Here is a 23890-nt window from a genome sequence, read left to right as displayed (position 1 = left end):
CAATACTCCCTCCAAAACTTACTACCTTTACGCCCAAAACACCTCATCACGTGAAAGAAGTAACAGCAGGGACATTTTCTGCCAGTCCTGCCACCAAAGTTTGCCATTCCAGCCTGGCACTCGCCTAAAAACTCGTGACGTCGTTCATCATTAAACAGGAACACGAATGATTTGGGTTTGGGGACAAATATTTCAACTGAACGGTGCTTCCTACCAAAAATCACGTTCCTGCTGCTTACTGGTAGGGCTCAGAGGCGATGCAGGACCATGACTACTGGAAGAATTATACAAAAACACGGAATATATAATAAAAAATATAATATATTTAAATATAATGTAATTATCCAGGTTGCCTGGGATAGTTTGGGGAAGTTTTTTATGTGGTTTGAGCCCTGAGGCTTCTCTCCCTGCCCTGAAAACAGCAGCAGCCCTAAACCTTTTTATAAACCTTTTTTTATAAAGTTATTTTCCGTTTCACTTCCGAGCATCTCCCCCTGACCTACACCCTCCCCCAGCTCCCCCAAAAAGGAGACACCCCCAAAAAAGCAGAATCCTCCCCAAAAAATACCCCCCCAAACAGACCCTCCCCCAAAAGAAGACCCCCCAAAAGCCAAACCCCTCTCATAAATCAGAAGACCCACAAAAAAAGTAGCCCCCCAAAAAGCAGACACCCCAAATAAAGCAGATCTCTAAAAAAGGAGCCCCCCAAATTAGCAGAATCCCCCCCAAAAGAAGTAGGAGCCCCCTAAAAGGGCAGAACCCTGTTCAAAAATAGCAGGCCTCCCCCAAAAAGCTGAAAATCCCCCCCAAAAAACAGAACACCCCAAAAAGCAGACCCCCCCAGCTTAAAAAACAGGCCTCCCCCCCAAAAAAAGCCCTAAAAAAATAGCAGAACCCCCCAAAAAAGGAGAAATCCCCCCCCAAAAAGGAGAAATCCCCCCCCAAAAAAAGGAGAGATTCCCCCAAAAAGTAGAAATTCCCCCCCAAAAAGGAGAAATCCCCCTCAAGAAGCAGAAATCTACTAAAAAAGGAGAAATCTCCCTCAAAAAGGAGAAATCCCCCCCCAAAAAGCAAAGCCCATAAAAAAGTAGATCGACCCAAAAAAAAGCAATCCCCCAAAAACAGAGCAGGTCCCCCAAAAAGGAGACCTCACCCAAAAGAGAAGAACCCTCAAAAAAGCAGAAATCCTCCACAAAAAAGCAAAAATTCTCCAAAAAATGCAGAAATCCCCCCAAAAAGCAGACACCCCCTCCCAAAAAAACAGACACCACCACCCCCAAAAGAAACCCAGACCCCTCTAAAAAAAACAGACCTCTCCTAAAAGCAGAAATCCCCAAAGAGCAGAAATCCCCAAAAAAGCGGAAATCCCCCCAAAAAGCAGTGCCCCCCCCCCCAGCCCCGCTCCCAGCCCGCACCGCCACAACCGCCTCCTCTGCGCCTGCGCTACGGCGCCGCGCGCGCAGCGATGACGTCAGCGGCGCGTTGCCATGGCGACGGCCCTGCCGCGCCGTTACGCGGGCGGGAGGGGGGCGCGTGAGGCGGGCGGCCATGTTGGCGCCTCTGAGGTGCGAGGCGTGAAAAGGGTGAAAAATAGAGTGTAAAACACGAAATGTGTAACGTGGAAAGCTGGGATTGTTAAATTGTAATGGCATCACGCAATAAGACTCAGCTTTATTCACGAAATCGAGGCTGAAGGAGGAACGCGGTGCCCAAAGTAGAACTTGAAGGGTTAAATGAGCAGAATTTGTAAAAAAGCAAAACTGCTGAAGTGGTAAACGATGACAGAATACACACAAAAACGGAAAGGAGAAAGTACAAGGTGTAGAAGATCACAAACCTGCATCAGAAAGCCCCCCAAGGGTGACCACCAGAGGGTACTGTGCATGCGAAAGTAGGCAGGACAATATTATAATTAATTCTAAGAAATAAATAACATAAATCCTGCCCTTTATTGGAAATTACATGAATTAATTTAATAATAATAATAATAATAATAAATTAATTAATGATACATTACATGTATCACTGTACCATAAATAAGTACTCATTGTCTTACTTAGGTGTACGTGTTCAGTGGAATTATCCCCCACGTACCCAGAGCTGTTAATAAAGAATTATCTGCTTACTATTTCTCCAAAATGAGTCTTGGGAAGTTACATCACTTTTTGTGTTTCTGTGTGTGTGTGTGTGCAAGCACGCAGGAGGTGTGAAAATGTCTGTGGGTGTGGGCGAGTGCGTGGGCGAGGTGTGAAAATGGGTGGGTGGCTGGGTGAGTGTGCGAGGTGTGAAAATTGGGTGTACGTGTGAGAGAAAATGCCTTGGGGTGTGTGGATGTGTGTGAATTTGCTGCCTCCCTGTGCTGCTCCAGTAGTGTAGAGTCACACATCGCCGTGAGATTTGTACAGCCCGACCAGTCGGTGACACACTGATGTATATCTGACCGCACGCTGCACGCTGCAATAAAAAATTAAAGAGACTGGCTATTTGTGCACCGTGCAGGCATAACTTCATATTTCTGACCTGAAGTGCTGTAAATGAAGAGGGCTGGGTGAATTTTGTGGTGAATTGATGCATCCAGACGGTATTACCTGAGGTAAAGGTATCCCTGTTTGGCAGGATGGCTTTGGGTGGCATGCTCGACTCATACGACTGGATGGAAAATCACACAGCATCGTCATGGTGTTGAGAAGGCTCCGGGGAGACCTTACAACAGTTTTCCTGTACCTAAAGGGGGCTGTAGAAACGCTAGGGAGAGACTCCTTATCAGGGGGTGTAGGGATAGGACAAGGAGTAATGGCTTTAAACTTAAAAAGGGGAGATTTAGATTAGATAGAAAGAATAAATTCTTTACTCTGAGGGTAGTGAGGCACTGGAAAAGGTTGCCCAGGGAAATTGTGGCTGCCCCATCCCTGGCAGTGCCCAAGGCCAGGCTGGATGGGGCTGGGGGCAGCCTGGGCTGGTGGGAGGTGTTGTGCCCAAAGAGGCTGGGAGTTGGTTTTGTAGAGCCATGCCAAGAGACAAGCTCAGCAGGTCTGAAAGCTCTCTTGCTCTTTGACTCATTTCCTAGGCAAGAAGATGAAAAGCCTGAAAGGCATAAAGTGGAGATAATATTGAGGGGCTGTTAAAAGTCAAATTTAACCTTCCAATATCAAACAGATGCTTGATATTCCCTTGCTCTGTTCCCTCGGAGAAGGGGCAACGCTGGGTCCCACATCCAGCAACGAGGCTCCATGGCAAACCCTTTTCCCTGTCTTTTGTGGTATTGGCAAAATGACTTCTTGCTGTTTGGTACCAGTCAGAAAACAGATAAGAGGGAATCTGATGAAGATGAAGAAGGCTTTGGGGGGATTTTAGGGAACATACTGCCTTGGTGCTGCACTGGCATTTTGATTACCTGTCTTGTCTGCTCTGCTTATGCTGGAGTAAGATATTTAGTTTTGCGTTTTGTGCTGACATCTGCTGGTTCTTAGCAGAAGGTTATTGTGGGTCTAGTACAACACTTCCCTGCTTAAAAGGCTTTCACAGCCTCGGAAGTTGTTATTATTTATAACTATCTCACTCAGGGGATGATGTCACGGTTAAAACTGGTCTTTAATCTGCAGGTACAGGTAGCTGATTGTATCTCTCCCAGTACCCTTCCCATCCTCTTGTTATTGCTAGTTACAGTTCATACGTGTGCTTGGTGTCCTAAAATGCAAAGCCACAACAGGATCCGATGCAGTATGTGGTGCTGTCTGACTCAGACACACGAAATCTGGGGAACCCTGCAAAGCTGAAGGCCTTGATTTCCTGATTTGAAGAAATTTAAGTTGGAAATAAGTAGCTTCACTGCAATCAGTGTTACTACATTGGCGTATAGCTGCAAATTTTCCAGAGAGATCAAAATGAATGTTCTGGTCCTAAAATGATGCCAGTGATGTCTACAAATGGTGAGCCACATACTTAAATCCCGACTCATTCCTTATCCAGGGCATTGCTAAGGTGCCTTGTGGATTAGGAATGCCTAAATAATCTACTTAACAGAAATAATAGTTCTCCTAGCAGTAATCCCAAGTGAATTGCATTATAGCCAATTGCATGGGATTAACTTTGACCATCCAGGAGCTGAGTTGCAGATGGAGCCCTCTGCCGCGCTGGTGTTGCAGGTCGAACTCGAGGTGGTGAAAAAAATAAAGATGTTTATATGTAACGTGTGCTGGATTTCCAAGGACTGCGGCCTTGTTGGGAGACTCAGCAGAAAGGCCAAGGACATGAGGGCTCCCCTCCTGGCAGCATTTTCCTCTGGCCCATGCTGTGGCACAACAGCAGGGCAGCAGGGCACGATCTGGCACCGCTCCCTGTGCTGTAGCTGTGCAAACACCACTCAGTCTCATGTCCCAGGGCCGTGGCAACTGCCATTCTCACAAGCTTGCACACCCCGTGAGAATTAGCATTATGTATTTTCCCCTTAGATATTAAGGAAGCGATGTTTAGACTTTGTTGTAAGTAACAAAATCTGTACTGCATGCTATTTTCCTACAGCAGGTCCTCCAGAAAGCTCAAGATAAATGGTTATGTTCTGACAAAAGGCAGACTAATTCTAAAGGTAAAGATAAGTTTTGCAAATTTGTGCCTAGAGTTCAAAAAAGTTTTATAGAAAATGCCCCGGGACCCTGTGAGAGGGCAGGAGGTGATGCAGGAGGTATGTGGAGAAGGCAGAAGGGACACGTGGGGAACTAGGAGCACAAGGAGAGCTCACTCCAGTGCTGGTCATCTCCCCTTCCCAGTCCCCCTCCTCGCTGAATTGCCAAACTCTTGTTTTGAGGCACAGAAGAGGACGGGTGACAGGCATGGATGGTGTCACAAGGCATGGACTCAGGCTCAGACATACCCTGAGAGCACAGCGAGGACAGAAGCTGCCTCTTCCTTCCCACAGTGCTGGCATCTTGGACCACTATGCTGGCATCTTGGTTGCAAAAACCTTTTCCAGACAGGGAAGAGAGCCCAATCTTTACAAAAAGGAGCGACTCCACCTGAGCGTGATGTCTTTGGAGGCCCTTCTGCTTGGCAGGAGGGGTTATGCTCATTCCGGTCCTGCATCAAAGACAGCACAGACAAACTTTGTAAGGCAACTGGAAGGAGGCAAACCTTGAGATACGTTCAACCTTTCGGTTATTAACGTGTTACCGTGGTGTTCGTGATTCACCGCCTGAGACCGCATCCTCTTGGGGCCTGCGCTCAGACGTCCCACCCTGCCGGGTGAATGCGCCAGGGCCCAGACCGGCCTCGTGTGGGGCCCCCACCCACGCACCCTCCGCCCATTGACCCGGGAGCTGCATTTAAGCTGAGGCCATTCGATTTGGGCCCTGTTTCAGCTCTGCTGGTGGTGCACGGTGTCCTTGGGGTTGTGCTTCGTGACATCCCGGCCCGGCTTTGGACCTGCCTTGCAGCTGCGGATTTATCTGGGATCTGGAGCGCGGCTGTCCCCGGTCAGTGTCTCCAGACCTGTTTTGCTCCTCATATTTGGGTCCTGTGGGGCCATGCAGCTTGCGGTGAGCTCTCTACCCTTGCCTGCCTTGCTGTCATCTCAGGCTTCTGGCTCACTCTTGTGGTACACCCCTGCTCCTGCTGCTCCCTAATTTCCTCAGGTGTTTTGAAACCTGAGCTGTGAGGCTGCCTTTCAGCCTGCGCAGGATTTTGCCCACAGGACTTCTCGTGTGGTTCAAGGCTTATCTCCAAACCCTGCAGGACCGCATGGCTGCAGTGGGAGGACACAGCGCCACGGGCTTTCACAGCACCGTATCCCCCGACTCCTTCAGTAGGAGTTAGGAAAGGGTGCAAAGATTTGGGCTTAAAAACAGCTCTTTAAATGCAGTGGGTGGAGGCCCTAGATGAGGCTGGTGATGGCGCTTGGAGCTTGTTGGTGTACCCTGGGCCCTGACATAATGTTTGGCGGGATCTCTTGGCAGCGTGTAGCTCCATGCAGGATATAGCATGAATAATGAAGCAAGCTGTAATTTTGCCCTAAATTAAGTCCCTCCTTCCTGTTTTCAACGAGCGAATCTGCAGGAGATGGTGTGGACCGTCTATCAGCTCTTTAAGACATTTCGACGGCCATCAGCTACAGTTTGAATTTGCCTCCCACCAGAATTATCGCAGCGCTAGAAGCAGGAAATTCTCATGGTGGACCCTTAGGATCCTAACGTGACTTTTAGGAGAAGCTCGCATTACCTGATTTACTTTGAGGGGAGCGGAGATACCTGCTTATTTCCCAAGGACGGGGTTAGGTTAAACCTCAAAGACCTGAGGACTCGCAGGAACACACCTCTCCTCCGCAGTGTGCCCCCAAGATATGGCCACTGCGGGATGAGTAATTCCCATCTGTCAAAACAGGCAGAGTCCCTGCCAGAAGCTCAATTTCTTCCCAAAAACACGGGGCCTGCCCTTAGCAGAGACTTAACCTGGAATCGGCTGCCGAGGAGCCCCTGCCCCAGCTCCAGAGGGGCAGGGTGGGAGTGGAAGCCGGGGGAAGCTCCCTCAGGGAGGTGTTGATAAATAATTTAAGGAGAATATTATGTGGGTGAGGTCTGCAGCAACACCTCCCGCTGAGGATTGCCAGCCGTTTCCTTCCCTCAGCCCTTCACCTAGATTTTCGGAGTGGAAGGTGTGGTTCCTGGGAGGGGAGGCCCGAGGCTGATTACGGAGGAGCTGAACTGTCTCCGTTCTCTCCCATATTAGCTCCCGGGATCTCTATCCATATTGCAGCAGGCTCAACGCCTGGCTCTTCCTCAGTCACATTTGTAATGGGACAAAGGAAAAGTGCATCCAACAGCCCTACGGCTCGACCTGTCATTCTGGGACGACCGCAGCTGGGTGTTCCTGTGACCAAAGGCAAGAGAAGAAGCTCTCGAAGCTCACCGTTACTCCTTTAGTGTGGAAAGCAACAACTCAGATACCTGGGCACCTGTGTGGAAGGGAAATGAGATGAAGGCCTTCCCCTGTAACATGAGGCATAGGCAGCATCCAACACGAGAGCAAAGGGACACGCAGAGCTATCGGATCAGGAAACAGCACTGCAGGTGTTGTAGAGCTGCATGGACCCAGCAGTGACTGTACCAGGACTTCTTTAAACCCATGTCACCTTCTTTGAGAAGAATTCTTCCTTGGAAGAGGTGTCTAGCAAGGTTGTCCAAGGCTGAGCTCCTGCGTTCCTATTCACCCGTGGCTTTGCTTCTGCTCCTGTTGTACAATTGTCTTCATGTGAAGCTTGCTGCATCTTTAATTTGCTTGAAGCACTGGCAAGGCTGGCTGGATCTGAATGAAACCACCCAAGCTGAGGACTGGGGGACACTAATAATTTCAATAAAGATGTATTTAAACCACCTGGAGTACACCTAGAAATGTGTAACTTATACATAAGAGAAAATTTATAGCATTGTCTGGGCCCAGTCTATCAGAGACAACTTGTATAGCAAGCAGAATCTGGAGCTCATCCTTCAAAATAATTGCTCAATTTGTGTATTTTTGCTTGAGTGAGAGCTTTCTGCTAGCTGACTTTTTGGATCAAGGAGTAGGCTACTAGAAACCTATTACAGGAGGAAAAAAACATGAGCAAGAATCTAATGGTAGGGCTCCATCCCAGTGAGAGCTGGGATAACATTCAGTTTAACTCCATTCCCCTCTACCTAGCAGAAAAATATTTACCAGGTCACTGAAATGTTTTGTGGGCAAAGCTTTGAAAACAATTCTTGTTACAGGTTTTAATGGAAATTCAGGAATTTCCAGATAAGTGGAAAATATTTTTGGAGGTGAAATCGGCCTCCAAGCTGCTGGTTACCTTGAAATGCTGATACATGTGAGAATGTAGTCACATGGAATTCAGATGTGTTTTGTCTGAAGAAGGGATTCTTAACAAGTCCTCTATAAATTCACCTTTGCCAGATTGAGTCGCTCTTCATATCAAACATGAAGCTGATTTTGATCTTCAGTGCCCTCGTTGGGGCTGCCTTATGCCTGGAAACTTTTGTTGGGTGAGTCATGCTTTTGTGTACGACCTTTCACTTCGAGACCTTCAAGACTGCATTTTCCAGTAGTTCTTTTCCATTACCTTAACTTTAAAAAATCTGCTTGGGGCACATTCTTTGCTTTTTGTGACTGCCTTCTCTCATGGCTTTGGTTCTCCAGTGCTTGAAGGAATCTTTAGTTTCATCTGGGATGTCCAAAGAGAAGGGTGTAGCTGCAGACTTGAGCTCCTGTATTCACCCAAGGCTTTGTTTCAGCTTAGGTGCTAGGTAGGGAGTGGTCTCAAGCCTCGATCAGGAGCTTAACACACTGCGAAGCTTGAGAGCTTGACAGATCTGGTCCAGCACAGACCACAGCCAGAAAATCAGAACCTGCCTTCAGATCTGACAGGTCAATGGCTTCCCATTGTGTTTTCGAAGATTCGTATTTCTCTTTAAATGTTTAATCCTCTTCAGAGCCTTTCTAATTGACCTGGCTCTGTATTTCCAGCCATTACATCCTAAAGGTTTACGTGTATGTTTCATAGCAAAACAATCTCCTTCTGGGGTATTTCCTCACAGCCTTACTGACCATGGAAGAACCTTAATAGAAAATAATAAAAAACCCTAACGAACACTAGATTCCAGTGAGCAAACAGTATATTAAAATGTAAGGATTAAGAATAAGTAAAACAGTGTACTTAATTTACTAAAATTCTGGCATTTGATAAGACCAGAATAAACTATTTTGAGTCTTTTAATCTGGTCTCTGGCATATTGTAGACTGGGTTCTCATGGATTAATTCCTCAATCACCTTCAGTAGCTGTGGTTAATGAATCTCATCTCCTCTTCGGAGAAGAATCCAATCCAAAATAAAGCTTATGATTGTGGAAAATCCAATAATAAGTTAACGTGGTAAAGTACCTTCAAGGTTGGTTTAAGTTGGGCCAACAAAATAATTTTACACCTCAGCTGTCCAAACCAAGGAACCTGGTATCAAAGAACATTTCTCAGCAGCTGAGGCCACACTAGTAAATAACTGAGCTCCAATGTTAAGTCCCTTGTTTACCATGCCTTTAGATGTAATTTCCAGTTCTGCAATTATTTTGTTGATTTGCTCCATTTTTCAGTACTGCTTGCACTGGATGCCAACAGAGCAGCTGAGCCAGGTTGGGAGATGGGACTCTGTGGATGTTGGTCTGCCTCCCTCAGTGGCCAAAGGCAGATGCCTGGGGAAGAAGAGAGTGCAAACAATCACATCCCCATATGCTACTTGCAAATCCAGCATTTACACTGCTCGTGTTGTTTGTAGATCCTTTTGCTATTTCATAAAAGCATTGGTTGGAAGGGACCTCCAGAGGTCTTAAGTCCCCTTTCCTGCTCAGAGCAGGGTGTGAAGATGTTGCCCCTTGATACCATCATTTCATTGTTCACAAACTCCTTGACTAAGAACAATAGATGCAGTGTTAATCCTTGTAACCAATTAAAAACTCATTCACTTGATGTCTTGTTTATGATGAAATCTTAAAGATTGCCATTTAACTAGTTACTAATCTAGTGCACGAATACCAGGCTGGCTCTGCAGGTTGTTGATTAAATTCTTGGGTAGCACAAAGTCAACTGCATTAAAGGAGGCCATATCAGCTGATATCATGCAAGTAATTACTCACCAAATTCATAATCTCAATAGCCAGCTAGCTCTTTTATTGCAGGCACCAGGTGCTCCGAATCAAGATCAAAAATGAGGAACAAGTCAGGACGTTACAGTTTTTGGAAACGCTGGAACACCCGAAGGTACGTTATTATCACAGCGGCATTTTTTAACATTTCAGACTAGGGTAGGACTTATCCTGGTAGGACTTTGAATTTGGAAGGATCATACCGTAATATAGCAGCTGCCGTGGATAGACATGCTCAATATTTGGTTTTTGATCTACAAGTTAATTTTCTTCCCACTGGGTTGACAGTCGTACTTGAGTTGCTCTGTTCTTAATCTTAGGATCAAAAATGTTGTTGTTAAAATGGGAATGCTAATACTTTTGTACCTGTCTCCCAGAACAATGGGAAGAATTTTAATAAATTAGTCTCACCTCTATTGAAAGAGGAAAACATGCTAGAAAGTTCTATGTTATTACTGTTGTTATTGTCATTGGTGAAAATTTTTATTATCATTTTTTATTATCATTTTAAAAAATACTGTTAAAATAATGTTAAATTTTTTATTATCATTTTTAAAAATACTGTTTTGAATGGTATAGAAACTAAAATTTAGAAAAGCTCTACCAAAGGAGAAGTAAAAGCAATGGGTTTTATATTATCATATAATGTAATATGGAGCTTTTCTTGAAACTACTACACGTAGAAAGAAGAATAGTAAAATAACCACTATAGAAGATGGAAATTTTCTCTTGCATACATTACCAGAGCTCTGAAGTCAGTGGAAGTGCTGCCTCTAACCTCCTGCTGGATCCTTATTTTTTTTGTGTGTGAGAATTTGTCATGTTACCTGATACAGGGTTGAGGTGAGGGAGCTACAGGATGGAATGTGCTGTATGATTGATGGGGAACAAGGGAACAACACTGCAGAATTTGTTCAGTTTGGGAGAAATTGATGTTTCTATAGCTTTAGGAAAGCTTGTTTGCAAAGCACGCTTTCCCCCAAACCAAATCCATTTTCCTTTTTCTTTTCAGCTTGATTTTTGGATAAATCCCTCCACCTTCTCCCGCCCTGTGGACGTGCGAGTCCCCGCTAACAGCCTCCAAGCAGTCAAAGTCTTCCTGGAGTCCCACAGGATTGAGTACTCAATCCTGATCAAAGACCTGCAGGTAGGTGATGCCACTGGCCCATGATTAGCTTTTAAATACTGTGGAAATAAATAATGGTTCACAGTCCAACCTCCTTCATTAATTCATGGATTCTTCCATAGTCTGCCTTCTGTGAGGCCCTCCCCTTATTTTTATAGACTTTATAGTCCTCCTCTTATTTTTATAGACTATATTTTCTATGTTTTTTATAGATTGTCACTAATTTTCCAAAGGCAAGCTCATTGCTGCACTGAGAAACCGTGGAGATCACTTTGCAGATGCTATCCAAACCCGTGTTCGGACCCGAGACCACACTTCCGTGTGGTCTTTTGGCCCCAAAAGTTTGGGAATCCCTACTCTAAGATACTTGTAACTCAGTAAACTGTTACGAGTGGCTCTGCATCATAAGTCATGAGAACTGTACACCACCATATGAGAGAAAAATTGCCCCTGTGGGCCCTAATCCAACATTTCTCCTTAAACAGTGATCCCATGAGAGCATCTAAAATAGCAGAAACACTGCCCCTTTTTCCAGCGTTCCAGTGCTATTCTTGTCCACCTTAATGTGTAAAAAACTTCATGCTGACCATTTAAACAGCAGTATTCTTGCCACTTCACTCCAGATAAATTCTCCAGAAGCATGTTTGCTCCACAGCTGTGCGAAGTTTGGGACTGTGGCTGGAGCCAGTATGCAGAGCCACCATTTCATTATCTTATAAACATTTGGTCAGGAGCTTGTAAATGAAGCACACTTTCCTCAAAATTTGAATTATTTCTTTTAGGCTGTTCTCGACAGAGAAAAGCAAGAAATGGTCGCCAGTCAACAGGTGGAGCGCAGCAGCAACACTTTCAACTATGGAATTTACCATTCTTTAAGCTCTGTGAGTTCCTTAGAACTAGCTTTTGGGGAAAAGGATTCTTTTTTTCTGGCTTTTTTTCATGTCATCTTCAATCATAGAGTCATAGGATGGCTTGGGTTGGAAGGGATCTTAAAGATCATCTAGTTCCAACCTCCCTGCCATGGGCAGGGACTCCTCTCATTAGACCAGGTTGCTAAAACCCCGCTCCAACCTGGCCTTAAACACTTCTTCTGGTAAAAGTTTTGTTTTTAAATATATTAATTTCATGGTCAGAGTGTTGGAACAGGCAAGTGCTGATCATACTTTTTGATGAACTCCCACAGAGTTCTCTCAAAACCCTTCAGTTCTGGCCCTCAAAAGAAATTGGGAAATAAATGAATTTAGGAAAATACAGGAAGCCAATAGCCATCAAGCAAAGTGGAGGAAAAGGTATTTGCTTTACCAGAAGTTCTTAGAGAAGAGTTTGAACTTATTCCTGAAATAAATGAATCTTGATATGGCAGTGTTTTCCTCTGCATCTGTGGCATTAGGAACAGCACCAACTGCACTGACGTAAGGTGAGGTGGGGCTTTGGTGAGGCCACGGTAATGAAGACAAAGGGAGATAAAAATGGATTTCAACAGATCCTGTGGTTGGTCTGGGCAGCACTGTATACAAATGGAATGTAAATATTATCGTGGCTTTTCATTCCAGATTTATGAGGAACTGGATAATCTCGCATCTGAGTACAGCAACGTCGTCAGTAAGCTCCAGATTGGGCAATCCTATGAAAAGCGGCCTCTGTATGTGCTCAAGGTATGGTCACACAGCAGATCTTGGACTCTGAGTGTACACATGTGTATGGATATACTGCACATGCATCATAGATACAGCACGACTCAGTCCAAAGCATCCTTGCTTTAAGCTGGCAGGCAGCTCAGCACCACGCAGCCATTCGCTTACCCTCCCCCAGTGGGATGGGGAAGAGAATTCAGGAAAAAAATAATAATAAAAGCTCATGGGTTGAGATAAAGACAGTTTAATAGGACAGAAAAGGAAGGAAAATAATAATGATAATAATAATAATAATAGAATGTACAAAGCAAGTGATGCACAATGCTCACAACTCACTGTCTATATGGGATGTTTTGTGTTATCAGCATTATTCTCATCCTAAATCCAAAGCACAGCACCCTACCAGCTACTAGAGGAAAATTAACTCCATCCCAAGTGAAACCAGGACACCCTGTCTATATGGGATGTTTTTGACTAAGAGGGGTCAGTGAGGGTTTTAAAGCTTTTTCTTCTGTTTTTCAGTTCAGCACTGGAGGAAGCAACCGTCCTGCAATCTGGATCGATGCTGGCATCCATTCCCGAGAGTGGGTTACCCAAGCGAGCGCGATGTGGATTGCTAAAAAGGTCACTTTGGCAGCACCTGATTTTCTTTTGCCTTGGGAATGCCTCCCGTTAAAAACATACTGCACCTGCACGTGTTCAGCCTGCTCTGAGAACTCTCCATCACCCCTCTTAAAACACAGTTGACTCCAGACGCAATATGGCAACTATTTAGACAAAGAATTGAAAAAAAATTGAAAAGAATTGAAATTAAAAAAAAAAGGTAGACAAAACATCCAGGTGAAACTGTTGAGGATTCCAGGGCTGATAGCTCTGGGAATGACCAAGGACTTGGAGAAGTTCAGTGTGCTATTTCAGTCTGCACACGCAGAGGAGCACTGTGTGGTTGGCTGCTTTCCACAAAGGTGCCAAACATTCCAGTTCTCGCTAACTGAGCATTTATTTCTGTTGAAAATGACCTAGCCACCAGGGGAGAGCAGCACAACTGTACGTTCCCAACCTGGTTAATCTGCCTCAGTCCCAGTGCTTGTGTTGCCTTGGCCCGTGTTCAGAGAAAGGCAGAGGACAATGTTGTCGCCCTCTTCCATTAAATTCCTATCTTTGGAACAAAATAGTGAAATAGATTCATTGCTCTCTCCAATCTCCAAGTCTAATGAGGAGCAGTTATTGCCAGTAGATAATTAGTGTGTCTTGTTTGCCTGCTCTGAAAGCCAGCTTTGCCTCTGCACGTAGTTTTTAGAGCACAAATGAGTGGGAAAGAAATATGCTGATAATCACGGTGTGCCTTATTGCCTCTGCATAGCTTGCTTCTGACTACGGGAACGATCCATCCATCACCTCTCTGCTGGACAAAATGGACGTTTTCCTGCTGCCAGTTACAAACCCTGATGGCTACGAGTTCACTCACACCACAGTGAGTAAACACATTGCGCCTCTAAGCCAGCTGAGAAAGCTGTCATGCTCTCCCAAGCCAACGACTGCGAGAGAAATAGGCTATGAACATCCTTTTGCTGATGTTGTAATATATAAAAGATGTTGTAATATATAAAACTCTGTTATAAAAGAGTTGGGAAGCCAAAGATACCAATTACTCTTCTAACCCATCTTTCTCCAGTCCTTCAGTTGTGTCCATTGACCCATTTTGGCAGTCAGCCCATCAGAAATGTTCTTAGGCTTGTGCCTAGGATCAATTCTCACTGAACAGCAGTTATTTCTGGGTAACAGCATTAATGCAAGGATGAAGATTTGCTCCATAGTGTGTGTTTTTTTTCAGAATCGCATGTGGCGGAAGACCCGCTCCAAGCATGCAGGCAGTCTGTGTATCGGAGTTGATCCAAACAGGAACTGGGATGCAGGTTTTGGAGGTAGGAATAAAGTTTCTGGATTCTGGCTGGAAGAAGAAAGTTCCTTTCATGCTCCTGGATCCCAGCAATATCCTTAACACAAGGGATTCAGAAAGAAAATGGTCAAATAGAATGGCTGCTGTCTTTTGTGAAGATACCTTTTGATTAATTGTCAACGAGCAAAAGATGAAGGAATCTGTATCTTCCAGAATTTGTGTCCCTTGAGTATTCATGCTCTGTTGTTGCTGTTCTAGCATTTATCACACTTTGTGTTGGTCTGCTTTGACCTTCCATGAACACCAATCCTTACAGATCTGTCTTTGTTCCCCCTTTGTACCAACAGGTCCTGGTGCCAGCAGCAATCCCTGTTCCGACTCTTACCGTGGGCCCAGTGCCAACTCAGAGGTGGAAGTTAAATCTGTTGTAGATTTTATTAAGAACCATGGAAACGTCGTGGCCTTCCTCACCCTGCACAGTTACTCGCAGCTCCTGATGTACCCCTATGGTTATAAATGCACGCAGCCAGCAGACTACGCTGAGCTGGTGAGAAACAATGACTTGCTTTTAGCTTCCTCTGCTCTGTCCAGCTGGATTTCCATACTAAAGTATTATAGCGAGCCATCAGGATAAAAACAAGGGGCTAAACTCTGCCATCCATAACAGTAACCACTCATGAGAGCAAGCAAAGACCTCGTGCAGTGCAATGCCTTTAAAAGAGAAGTCTTGGTCGCACACAAACATGTGCCATCCCCACCCATTCTTGGCATTCTTGGATCATCCAGAAATCCTTCTTTCTGCTTTAACAACAGCATCACGTCTTTAATAATATCTTTGAGGGAATATAATTTCACTGTCTTAATTTAATTTACGACCTCGGAGGTCTCTGGTCTGACCCTCTGCTCAGAGCAGGCAGGCTTTGGTGTCAGAACCAGTTTCGAGATCAGATCAGGCTGCCTAGGGCTTCGCCCAGCTGAGCTTTGACTGCTTGCAAGGACAGATTCCACAGCTTCTTGGAGCCTGTTCCAAATTTTTCCCATTGTCACGGGGATTTTCTTTTTCCCTAATACCTAAATGCCATTTCCCTTGTGGCAGTTTGGTGTTGCCCCTTGTCCTTTTGCTCTAAACCTCCAAGATAAAGCCTGGCTCTATTTCCTCTACAACTACCCCTGCGGTGAGCACAAAGCTGGCACTGGAAGGTCTCCGACTGCTTTGGCATTTTTGGTGTATTTTGAACCTTCTCTTGACGAGGGCAGTAGGTGAGATGAAACACCAGATGATCAGATGTGGAACCTGCTGTGATTTAATTCACCCCAAAATACTGGGAAAGCTGTGAGTGCTGTCGCTGGTGTGAGTAATTAAGGAATTGATTGATTTGGCATAACTTGGTTTTATGGGGAGTGAAAGCAGGCTGTAAGAGAGTTTGGTGTTTTCCCTGAGCATGGTTCAGGCTCGTGAAACCTTAACATTTAGTCTCATTAAGTGTGGCTGCTTTCTGACTTGTCCTTTCTCCTCGCCTCTGCAGGATGCCCTGGGGAAAGCTGCTGCCAATGCCATCCAGTCCCTCCACGGCACCACATTTACAGTGGGGAGCATTTGCACTACTATCTGTGAGTATTTTTGCTGTTCTGAGCCTCTCCGGGCTGTCCCAGGGCAGCAGCCCCTGGACATCCCCCTCAAGGTCTCTCCCTCTTGGGAGGAGGGATGCTTCTGTAGGGTGACCCCATCAGACTTTGAGTTTTCGCAGGAAAACCTAATCCTTGCCCTCACAAATATAACAAGGATGGCAGCAGAGCTCGGATCAATCCTCCATTCACCCTCTGTGCCTTTTCTCCTTCTCTTTTTCAGACCAAGCCAGTGGAGGCAGCATAGACTGGAGCTACGATTATGGCATTAAATACTCCTTCGCTTTTGAGCTGCGAGACACCGGGCGCTACGGCTTCCTCCTGCCGGCCAGCCAAATTATCCCCACGGCGGAGGAGACGTGGCTGGGCCTGAAAACGATCATCGAGCACGTGCGAGACAATGCACACTAAAAGCAGGGGTGGGAGTCGGCTGTTTGGAGCAGCAAGCTCAGAAATGCTCTGAATAAAAACCCGTGTGCATTCCTCCAGGCGCTTCGTGTTTGTCTTGTGCATGGCAGACCCTTACAACGTGTCACAGGTTTTAGGATTGGGTCAAAAAACGCACTTGGAAAGGAGACGTCCATCCCCTGGCCTGTGACTGCAGCCAACTATCCTGCCTCGTGCCCCTTTGGGTGCCCTCTGCAGTTAGTCAATGGAAAATGTTGCTTGCAGCAGGCAACAACAGCCCTTGGCAGCGTTTTGTACCCCGGCAAACCTCCTCGGCCATTCTGTAGCCCCCTTCTCACAGCCAGCCCTGGCACCAGCACCGAAACCACCTCCCAGGGGTGATGAGGCAGCTCTCTAAAATGTTTCAGAAACTTGTGGCTGTCCCTTGAGAGCAGCGTGAGCTCTTCAGAGCTGCCAAAGATAAACTACACCCTGCAGAATTTGTTCTGTCCCCGTTCTCCCTCCCCGGTGGGCACAGTCAGTGGGAGGACCAAGGCAGGAGGACGCCTGCTCTCACCCTACAGGGCCAGTCCCCCGTCCCCTGAGCACCTGCCTCCCTCTTTTCCCTGCTCAGCCTGCTCATTTCGTGGGGATTAAGGGCACACAGCCCTGCATGGGAGCCACGAGAGGACCTGAGATTAGCAATCCCTGCTTGGGGTGCAGCAGGTACCGAGTCTAACAGGTTTATCTCAACATCTCCTAATCCCCCAGCAGCTGGCGAGTTACTCACCGCTCCGGGAGCCGTGGCAGGAGAGCAAACACACGGGTAAAACATTCGTGCAGCCTTTTTGGCAGGGCGAGGGAGGCGGAGGTGCAGCTGAGACCTCGGGCAGCGCCACGTGGGCCCGTCTTTGGGTTCGACGTGGCCCTTTGGGAACGCCAAGCTGGGCACGGGGCAGCCAGCACTCCCTGCACCCGTTTTCCCCACTGACCTCACCCTGCTAAAAGGCAGCTGGTGAGAAAGGTAAAACCCCGCTGGCGGGCAGGACTCGGGGCACACAGCTCCGGGATCCGGCCCATCTGCTGCTGCTGCTGGAGCTGGGCCCCTGCGTTGGGTGCTGGGGGAGGTTGGAGGGCTGCAAAAGGTTGCAAAACCCCATCCCAGCACCCGTGTCTCGAGGCCACCCGGCTCCTTGTCTCGTAAACGTGTGGCCTGATGGCAGCGGCGTCCAGTTTGGGGATCCTCGGGACCAACAAGACCCAGAGCAAGGCCGGCGGAGGCCTAACAGCGACCTTCCCGCCCCCCGTGAGGAGATTATTGGGAACATGGAACCAGGATTTCCACCACAACGTGGCGGTGAGGCAACGGCATCAGCTCCAACAGGAGAAAAAGCTTTTCCACCAGGACAGTGCAGCAGTGCTCAGAGGGGCTGCGTGGTCTCCATCCTTGGAGAGCTCCAAAACCCAACGTGGAAGGAGCTGGGCTGACCCCAAGATGAGTTTCCGTGGGCCAGGAGGTCTCTTATGGACCTCAGACCTCCTCAGGTCCCGTCCCACCTCACCTAAATGAAGACCTCAGTGCTGGGACCTCCTCACCAACACCATCTCCAGTGCGTGTAGGGTTTTCCTGGCCAGGAACCCCACAGTTGTGCATTAAGGAACCCTAAAGGACCCCTGAGCTTGGCACCTTCCCTTTTTACACCCAAATGGGGTGCATGGGTCCTCTCCAGACACCTACACCAGCACCCGAGCCCCGAGGAAGATGTTATCAGCTCCTCCCCAGCTTGGCTGCTCTTTTGTTGACTCCTTCAAATAAAGCAAACGTGTGGGCTCACGGAAGCCGTCCTTGGCTTATTTGTTCATGGCTACCGGCCCCACAGAGGTGGCCTTGGTGGGGAGGTCCATGAATGTCCCTGGGGGACTATATAGGGCCCTGTCAATGCCCTTTGGGGCTGAGGCTCGTCCGTATCCACTCACCATGAAGGTCCTCCTGGTCTTTTTCGCCGCCCTCGTGGTGGGCGCCCTCGGCGAGCAGCTTTTTGTGGGGTGAGTCCTGCCAAAAGCAGGGATGGGGGGGACGGATCCTGCTTGCCTGCGCCCTCCTGCATGAGAAAAAATAAAAAATAAAAGCCCCCGTTATGTATTTCTTTCGCTGATGGAAGCTGTGAGTGCTCCCCAGGGGAGGAACCTTGCACCTTGGGGTATTCCAGGGAAGCTCAGGGGAGCTGAGCCTCAGCAGAGCGAGCTCATTGCCTATGGGATCCGTTCGTTTTTTAAGCACAAAGCTTTGCTAGCAGGCTTTGTTTCATTACAGGGCTCCTGAAACACCTCCCCAGAAGTTATAAATCCCCACTGCCAAGGCGGCTGCTCTGTCGTTTCGCAGAAATAACCTCCTCTCCTGCTGACGTGGAGCCTGTCTTAGATATTTCCCATGACTTTAGCCCCTCTCGTGACCAAAGGAAGGCTTGAGACCACCTTGGGCTCTCCAACACTTCCTTTTTTTCCCGTGCCAGCCGTTCTGAACGTGCATTTCCCCCTCTCCACCCCAAACCTCTAATAACCAACGCAATTTCTGCTGCTGCAGACCCATTAGAGCCACCTCGAGCTTCCACCCAGCCCATGCTTGGGGCCACGTTGGTGGCTCAGGGCTGGGCTCTGCTGCTCACACCGCTCTCCTTCACGTCCCCCCATGCTCTTTCGTGTCCCCCTGTGCTTCTCCATGTCCCCTCGTACCTGCTGATGGCTCTGGCTCCCCGCAGGGACCAAGTTCTCCGCATTATGGCCAGCAACGAGAAGCAAATCGCCCTGCTCAGGGCGCTGGGCGAGCGGGAGGACCTGCAGGTGAGCCATGCCGGTGCCCCACGAGCCAGCCCCGAGCTGTAGTATCGGGGTTTTGGGTTGGTTTCTTGGTTTTTGGTTGAGTTATGAACTGCCCGTGCGCCCGCTGCGTTTGCCGTGGTCGCTCTGGGGGAGTGAATCCTGGCAGAAAATTGGGATGGGGAGCAGGATCTGCACCCCCAGCCTGATTCCTGGAGTTACCTTTATGGAATTAAAGGTCCCCAAGCTCTCCTGATCCCAAAACCTGCCCAAACACCTTCCCAGACCCTTCAGGGCAGCAGCAATGCCTCTTCTTGCCCCCATCAGCTTGACTTCTGGCGCGACCCCACCAAGCCCGGGCACCCGTCCGACCTGCGTGTGCCCTTCCCCAGCCTGCAAGCAGTCAAAATTTTCCTGGAGTCCCATGGAATTTCCTACAGCATCATGATCAAGGACGTGCAGGTGAGGGCAGGGTTGCAAAACCCACTGGTGGGGTGGAGATGATGGGGCTTGGGAAGGAAGAAATGGGCTCTGTGGGGCTGGGTTTGCTGCTTCTCCCTATAAACAGCCCCTGTAAAAAATAAAAACAGGGCTTCCCCAGACCTTCAGAAGCCTCTTTTTTTTTTCCCAGCAAACCGTGTTCACCTTGTTATAAATGGCTCAGGCTTCAAAATAGGATTATGATCAAAGTTTAGCTTTCGGGATCCAATCCCTCCTACTGGAGCATGCACATCAGCCTCCGGTGGTCCCCCCGGGGGTCTCTGGGGGTCTTTCATCCTGAAGGCTCGTGGTCTTCCTCTCAGTTTTTTTTTTCTTGTCCTTCCCCTTTGTACTCCTTGGCAGCATGTCAAGAGCTTACACAGCGTCCCCTGCAAGTTTTGTCTCCTAGCCGTCCTTCAGCTTCTTTTTTCTTCTCCTTAAATCTCCTGGCCACCTGGCCAGATATCAGGGGCTCGCGTAGTGTCCCATAACAGTCACTCGTTGTTAGCAGTTGTTCTGAAACCCCCAGACATCAGAGACTTCAAAGAAAGAACATACAAACACAAAAAGCTCTCTTATTGACACCTCACGAGTAGTTAAAACATTCCTCACAGGCCATTCCCAGGGACAGTCACACCTCTGGCAGTGCTAAATCAACCGCAAAGAAGACAAAAAAAGGCTGTAACTGTTAGAAATAAGAGTGCGGAATAACAAAAGCAAATAGGCTCATGGATTTGAGGAATATTTCTGAGGATTTGATAATTTGACTATAATGAGGGGGAGACTGGGACACGGGGAGGAAAGGGAAGAAACCAAAGTCAAGGTAGAAGAACGATATACATTAACCACTCTGTTTTTTCTTAGACTTGTGGTTATACAAGGGTATGTAAGACAGAAGGTCACATTCATCATATCATGCGGCCCTAGCACTGGTCCATATGGACACGAATCAGATGAATATATATAACAACCTGCCCTCCCATTCCCTTTTCTTGATGATAGAAGACAAATTGCACGCACAAAATGCTCTGAGCCAACCCCCAGCTCCTCCCAGCCCCCTTTATGGCTTTATTTCCCATAACAGCAACTGCTGGACGAGGAAAAGAAAATCATGCTGCTGTCCAAGGAGCGGGAGAGAAGCACCAGCACCTTCGATTTCGCTTCCTACCACACTCTGGACGAGGTACTTTGCTCTGAAGAGAGTTCCCTTCACCTCCCCGGGGCCGTGCCGTGGTTGTGTGCACGGGGTGACATCGGTGGTGGTGGCAGCGACACCCTTGGGACCCTTCTGCCCTCCTTGGGGGGAGAGTTTTGTAGAGCCAGGAGAGCAGGAATCCCTCTTCATGTATGAATGTACGGCTTGGGCTCTCCCAGCACCTCCCCGCCTTGCTGGGAGATGTCTTCAGCTTCATTTTGGGGTCAAACCCTGTCCTCGAAGCCTGGTGGGTTGTTGATGGAGGCTGTGATGATGTTAGGGGATCTCGGAGATTTTTTTCCCAATCGTTTACCTGGTGGTCCACCAACCTCCCTGCTCGCACAAAGGGTTTACATCCAGTCCTGAGCACTTGGGGCTTCTCCAGGGAAGCACCAGATCTTCTCTAGGGGAGCTTTGCATGTTGTGTCTGGTGCCAGACACCCTAAAAACCGAAAAGAAAAACCCGGGTGAGTGGCATGACCCAGCAACTCCTCCTTCCAGATCTACAACTGGCTGGACACCCTGGTGGCCAATCACCCCGGCCTCGTTAGCAAGATCCAGATCGGGGAGAGCTACGAGAAGAGACCCCTGTACGTGCTGAAGGTGGGTTTGGGGCCAACCTCACCTCATCCTCGTCCTTCCTGGGTGTCCCCAAACACCCACCCTGAGCCCTGGCACGGTGGCGGGGGGTGTCCTCCTTGGAGAGCTTCAGGAGCCACCTGGAAATGGTGCTGGGCACCCTGCTGGTGGCTTCCAGAGGTGGCCCCAACCTCTGCCAGCCTGAAACCGTGGGGGTTTTGGGGTCAAATCCTGCTTTCTCCGCACAGTTCAGCACCGGGGGGTCGAACCGGCCGGCCATCTGGCTGGACACCGGCATCCACTCGCGCGAGTGGGTCACCCAGGCCACCGGCGTGTGGACGGCCAACAAGGTAACCCCACGATGGGGACGTCGGCGTCTAGGTTTGGGATTTCCATGGGTTCAGCCCAGCTGCAGGTTGGGGGGTGGCTGTGAAGGGGAGGGGAACGACCCGAAGGTCTCCGGGATGGGACAGGAGATGTTGGAGACGGTGTCCCCCATCCCTGAGCCCACACGTGGTGAAGATTTGGGTGAAGGAAGAGCAGAAATTGCAAACCAAAGCCACCTCCTGGGTGCTGTGGTTGGACCCGATGGGGAAAAAAAACCTACAGCATCTCCACTTCCCCCTCTCCCTACCTGAGCCCTCTTTTAACACCTTCCACGGTGCTGCTCGGTCACGTCCCTCATTCCTGGGGGGTCCCGAGGCAGCTCCTGCTCCTTCTTCCCCTTGCAGCTTGCCGAGGAGTACGGCCGGGATCCCTCCATCACCGCCATCCTGGACAGCATGGACATCTTCTTCGAGATCGTCACCAACCCCGACGGCTACGCCTTCACCCACAGCTCCGTGAGTGTGGGGGCACCGTGAGCTGGGGACTTGTCCCTTGTCACCTGGGCTGGCAGCAGGGCAGGGATTCACCTCGCTGCGGTCTCGTCCGTCTGCTCCTAGAACCGCCTGTGGCGAAAGACGAGGTCCATCAACGCCGGCTCCTCCTGCATCGGCGTGGACCCCAACCGAAACTGGGACGCGGGCTTCGGAGGTGAGGCACGGGAGGTGTGCGGAGAGCCCCCACACATCCAAACGTTGGCTCCTCCTGCCAGAAGGGAGGAATCCAGGGGTAAAAAAAAAACCTTTCATGTTGCCCCAGGCTTGGGCTCCAGTGGCAGCCCCTGCTCCGAGACCTACCGCGGCCCCTACGCCCACTCGGAGAGCGAAGTGAAATCCATCGTGGATTTCATCCTCGGCCACGGCAACGTGAAAGCCCTCATCTCCATCCACAGCTACTCCCAGATGCTGATGTTCCCCTACGGCTACAAGAGCGCGCCTGCGCCTGACTTCCAGGAACTGGTGAGATGGCCCCAAAACGTCGGGGCTGCGAGCACCCTGGGACCCCCGCGGAGATCTCATTAGGCGCAACCTGCACGTTGAAGCCCGTCTCAATTCTTATCTCGTGGGGATTGCAAGATGTACCTCCTGTCTCCTGAAAATTAAGGGTGTTTTGGGGGAAAAACAAGAGCAGAAGGGGTGTGGAAGGATGTGGGGAATGTGCCCCGGGGTCTATGCTACCCCGAGGAGATGGAAATGAGGTCTGTGTCCAGCAGCTCTCAGTGCTTTGGGGTTTTCTGTTGCAGAATGAGCTGGCCAAAAAGGCAGTGAACGACTTGGCCGAGGTGTACGGGACGAAATACACCTACGGCAGCATCATAGACACCATCTGTGAGTCCCCCCCCCAAAAAAAAATCATCTCTGTCCTCCCCCCGGCGCTGCCACCGCTCACCGGGGCCGTGTTTCACCTCCTCTCCCCGCAGACGTGGCATCCGGCACCACCGTGGACTGGGCCTACGACAGCGGGGTGAAATATTCCTACACCTTCGAGCTGAGGGACACGGGGCGCTACGGTTTCCTCCTGCCCAGCTCCCAGATCATCCCCACCGCCACCGAGACGTGGCCGGCGCTGCTGGACATCATGCTCCACGTCCAGCAGCACCCCTACTGAGCCCGCGGGGATCGGCCGGGGAGGGGAACCCCGACCCCATCGGTCTGGCCCCGCCGCTCGTCTCAATAAACGACCCCACAGACAATCCCACAGCCTTTTGTTATTTATTTTTTTCATGGTGGATTTCAGTGAAAGGGGAAAAAAATGGTTAAAAAAAGGATTCTGAGCCCTGAGGGGGTTTTATTCTCCCCGTGCCACCAGCAGCCCCACCACGTCCCCGTCCTTTGGGACCAACGACCCCAAAGGGTGCGGGAGATCATGGGTGGCTGTGCCCAGATCTGTGGCTTTTGGGGCAGCACCGCCCCCAAAATCCCTCCCCTTTTCTTGGGGCTGGCACCCTCGGAGACAAGTGGGGACACTTCTGGGTGCCAAGTGCTTCCAGGCATTTCCTCTATTATTTTTTCCCAGCTGGAAAAACCGCCACCCTCCCTAATCTCTGTCCCACACCAACTTTTAATCCAATCCCCCCCAAAAAGCAAACACAGCCTCTCCTGA

General features: G+C 49.0%; 2 protein-coding genes across 2 annotated transcripts; both read left to right on the top strand.

Moving 5' to 3' along the window:
* Nucleotides 1-7929: 7929 nt before the first annotated feature.
* Nucleotides 7930-16356, top strand: LOC311222247 (carboxypeptidase A2-like; the record flags this gene model as incomplete). The annotated part of the gene is made up of 11 exons (XM_084306430.1): nucleotides 7930-8009; nucleotides 9693-9774; nucleotides 10672-10806; nucleotides 11568-11666; nucleotides 12339-12440; nucleotides 12942-13043; nucleotides 13783-13893; nucleotides 14254-14344; nucleotides 14667-14866; nucleotides 15846-15930; nucleotides 16169-16356. Exons 1-11 carry the CDS (start codon nucleotides 7945-7947, stop codon nucleotides 16354-16356), a joined length of 1260 nt encoding a protein of 419 aa, XP_084162556.1. The 5' UTR covers nucleotides 7930-7944.
* Nucleotides 16357-18310: 1954 nt separating this feature from the next.
* On the top strand, nucleotides 18311-23395 carry LOC311222213 (carboxypeptidase A1-like; the record flags this gene model as incomplete). Its single annotated transcript, XM_084306386.1, has 11 exons — nucleotides 18311-18378; nucleotides 19092-19173; nucleotides 19477-19611; nucleotides 20714-20812; nucleotides 21326-21427; nucleotides 21652-21753; nucleotides 22135-22245; nucleotides 22348-22438; nucleotides 22547-22746; nucleotides 23031-23115; nucleotides 23208-23395. The coding sequence occupies 11 exons, from the start codon at nucleotides 18311-18313 to the stop codon at nucleotides 23393-23395; spliced, it is 1263 nt and encodes a 420-aa protein (XP_084162512.1).
* Between the last annotated feature and the right edge of the window lie 495 nt (nucleotides 23396-23890).

The sequence above is a fragment of the Netta rufina genome (genome assembly GCF_964035555.1).
Source record: "Netta rufina genome assembly, chromosome: 1".
NCBI lineage: Eukaryota > Metazoa > Chordata > Aves > Anseriformes > Anatidae > Netta > Netta rufina.
The sequence above is the reverse complement of the archived record's forward strand: the minus strand, read 5'-3'. Positions and strand labels throughout refer to the sequence as shown.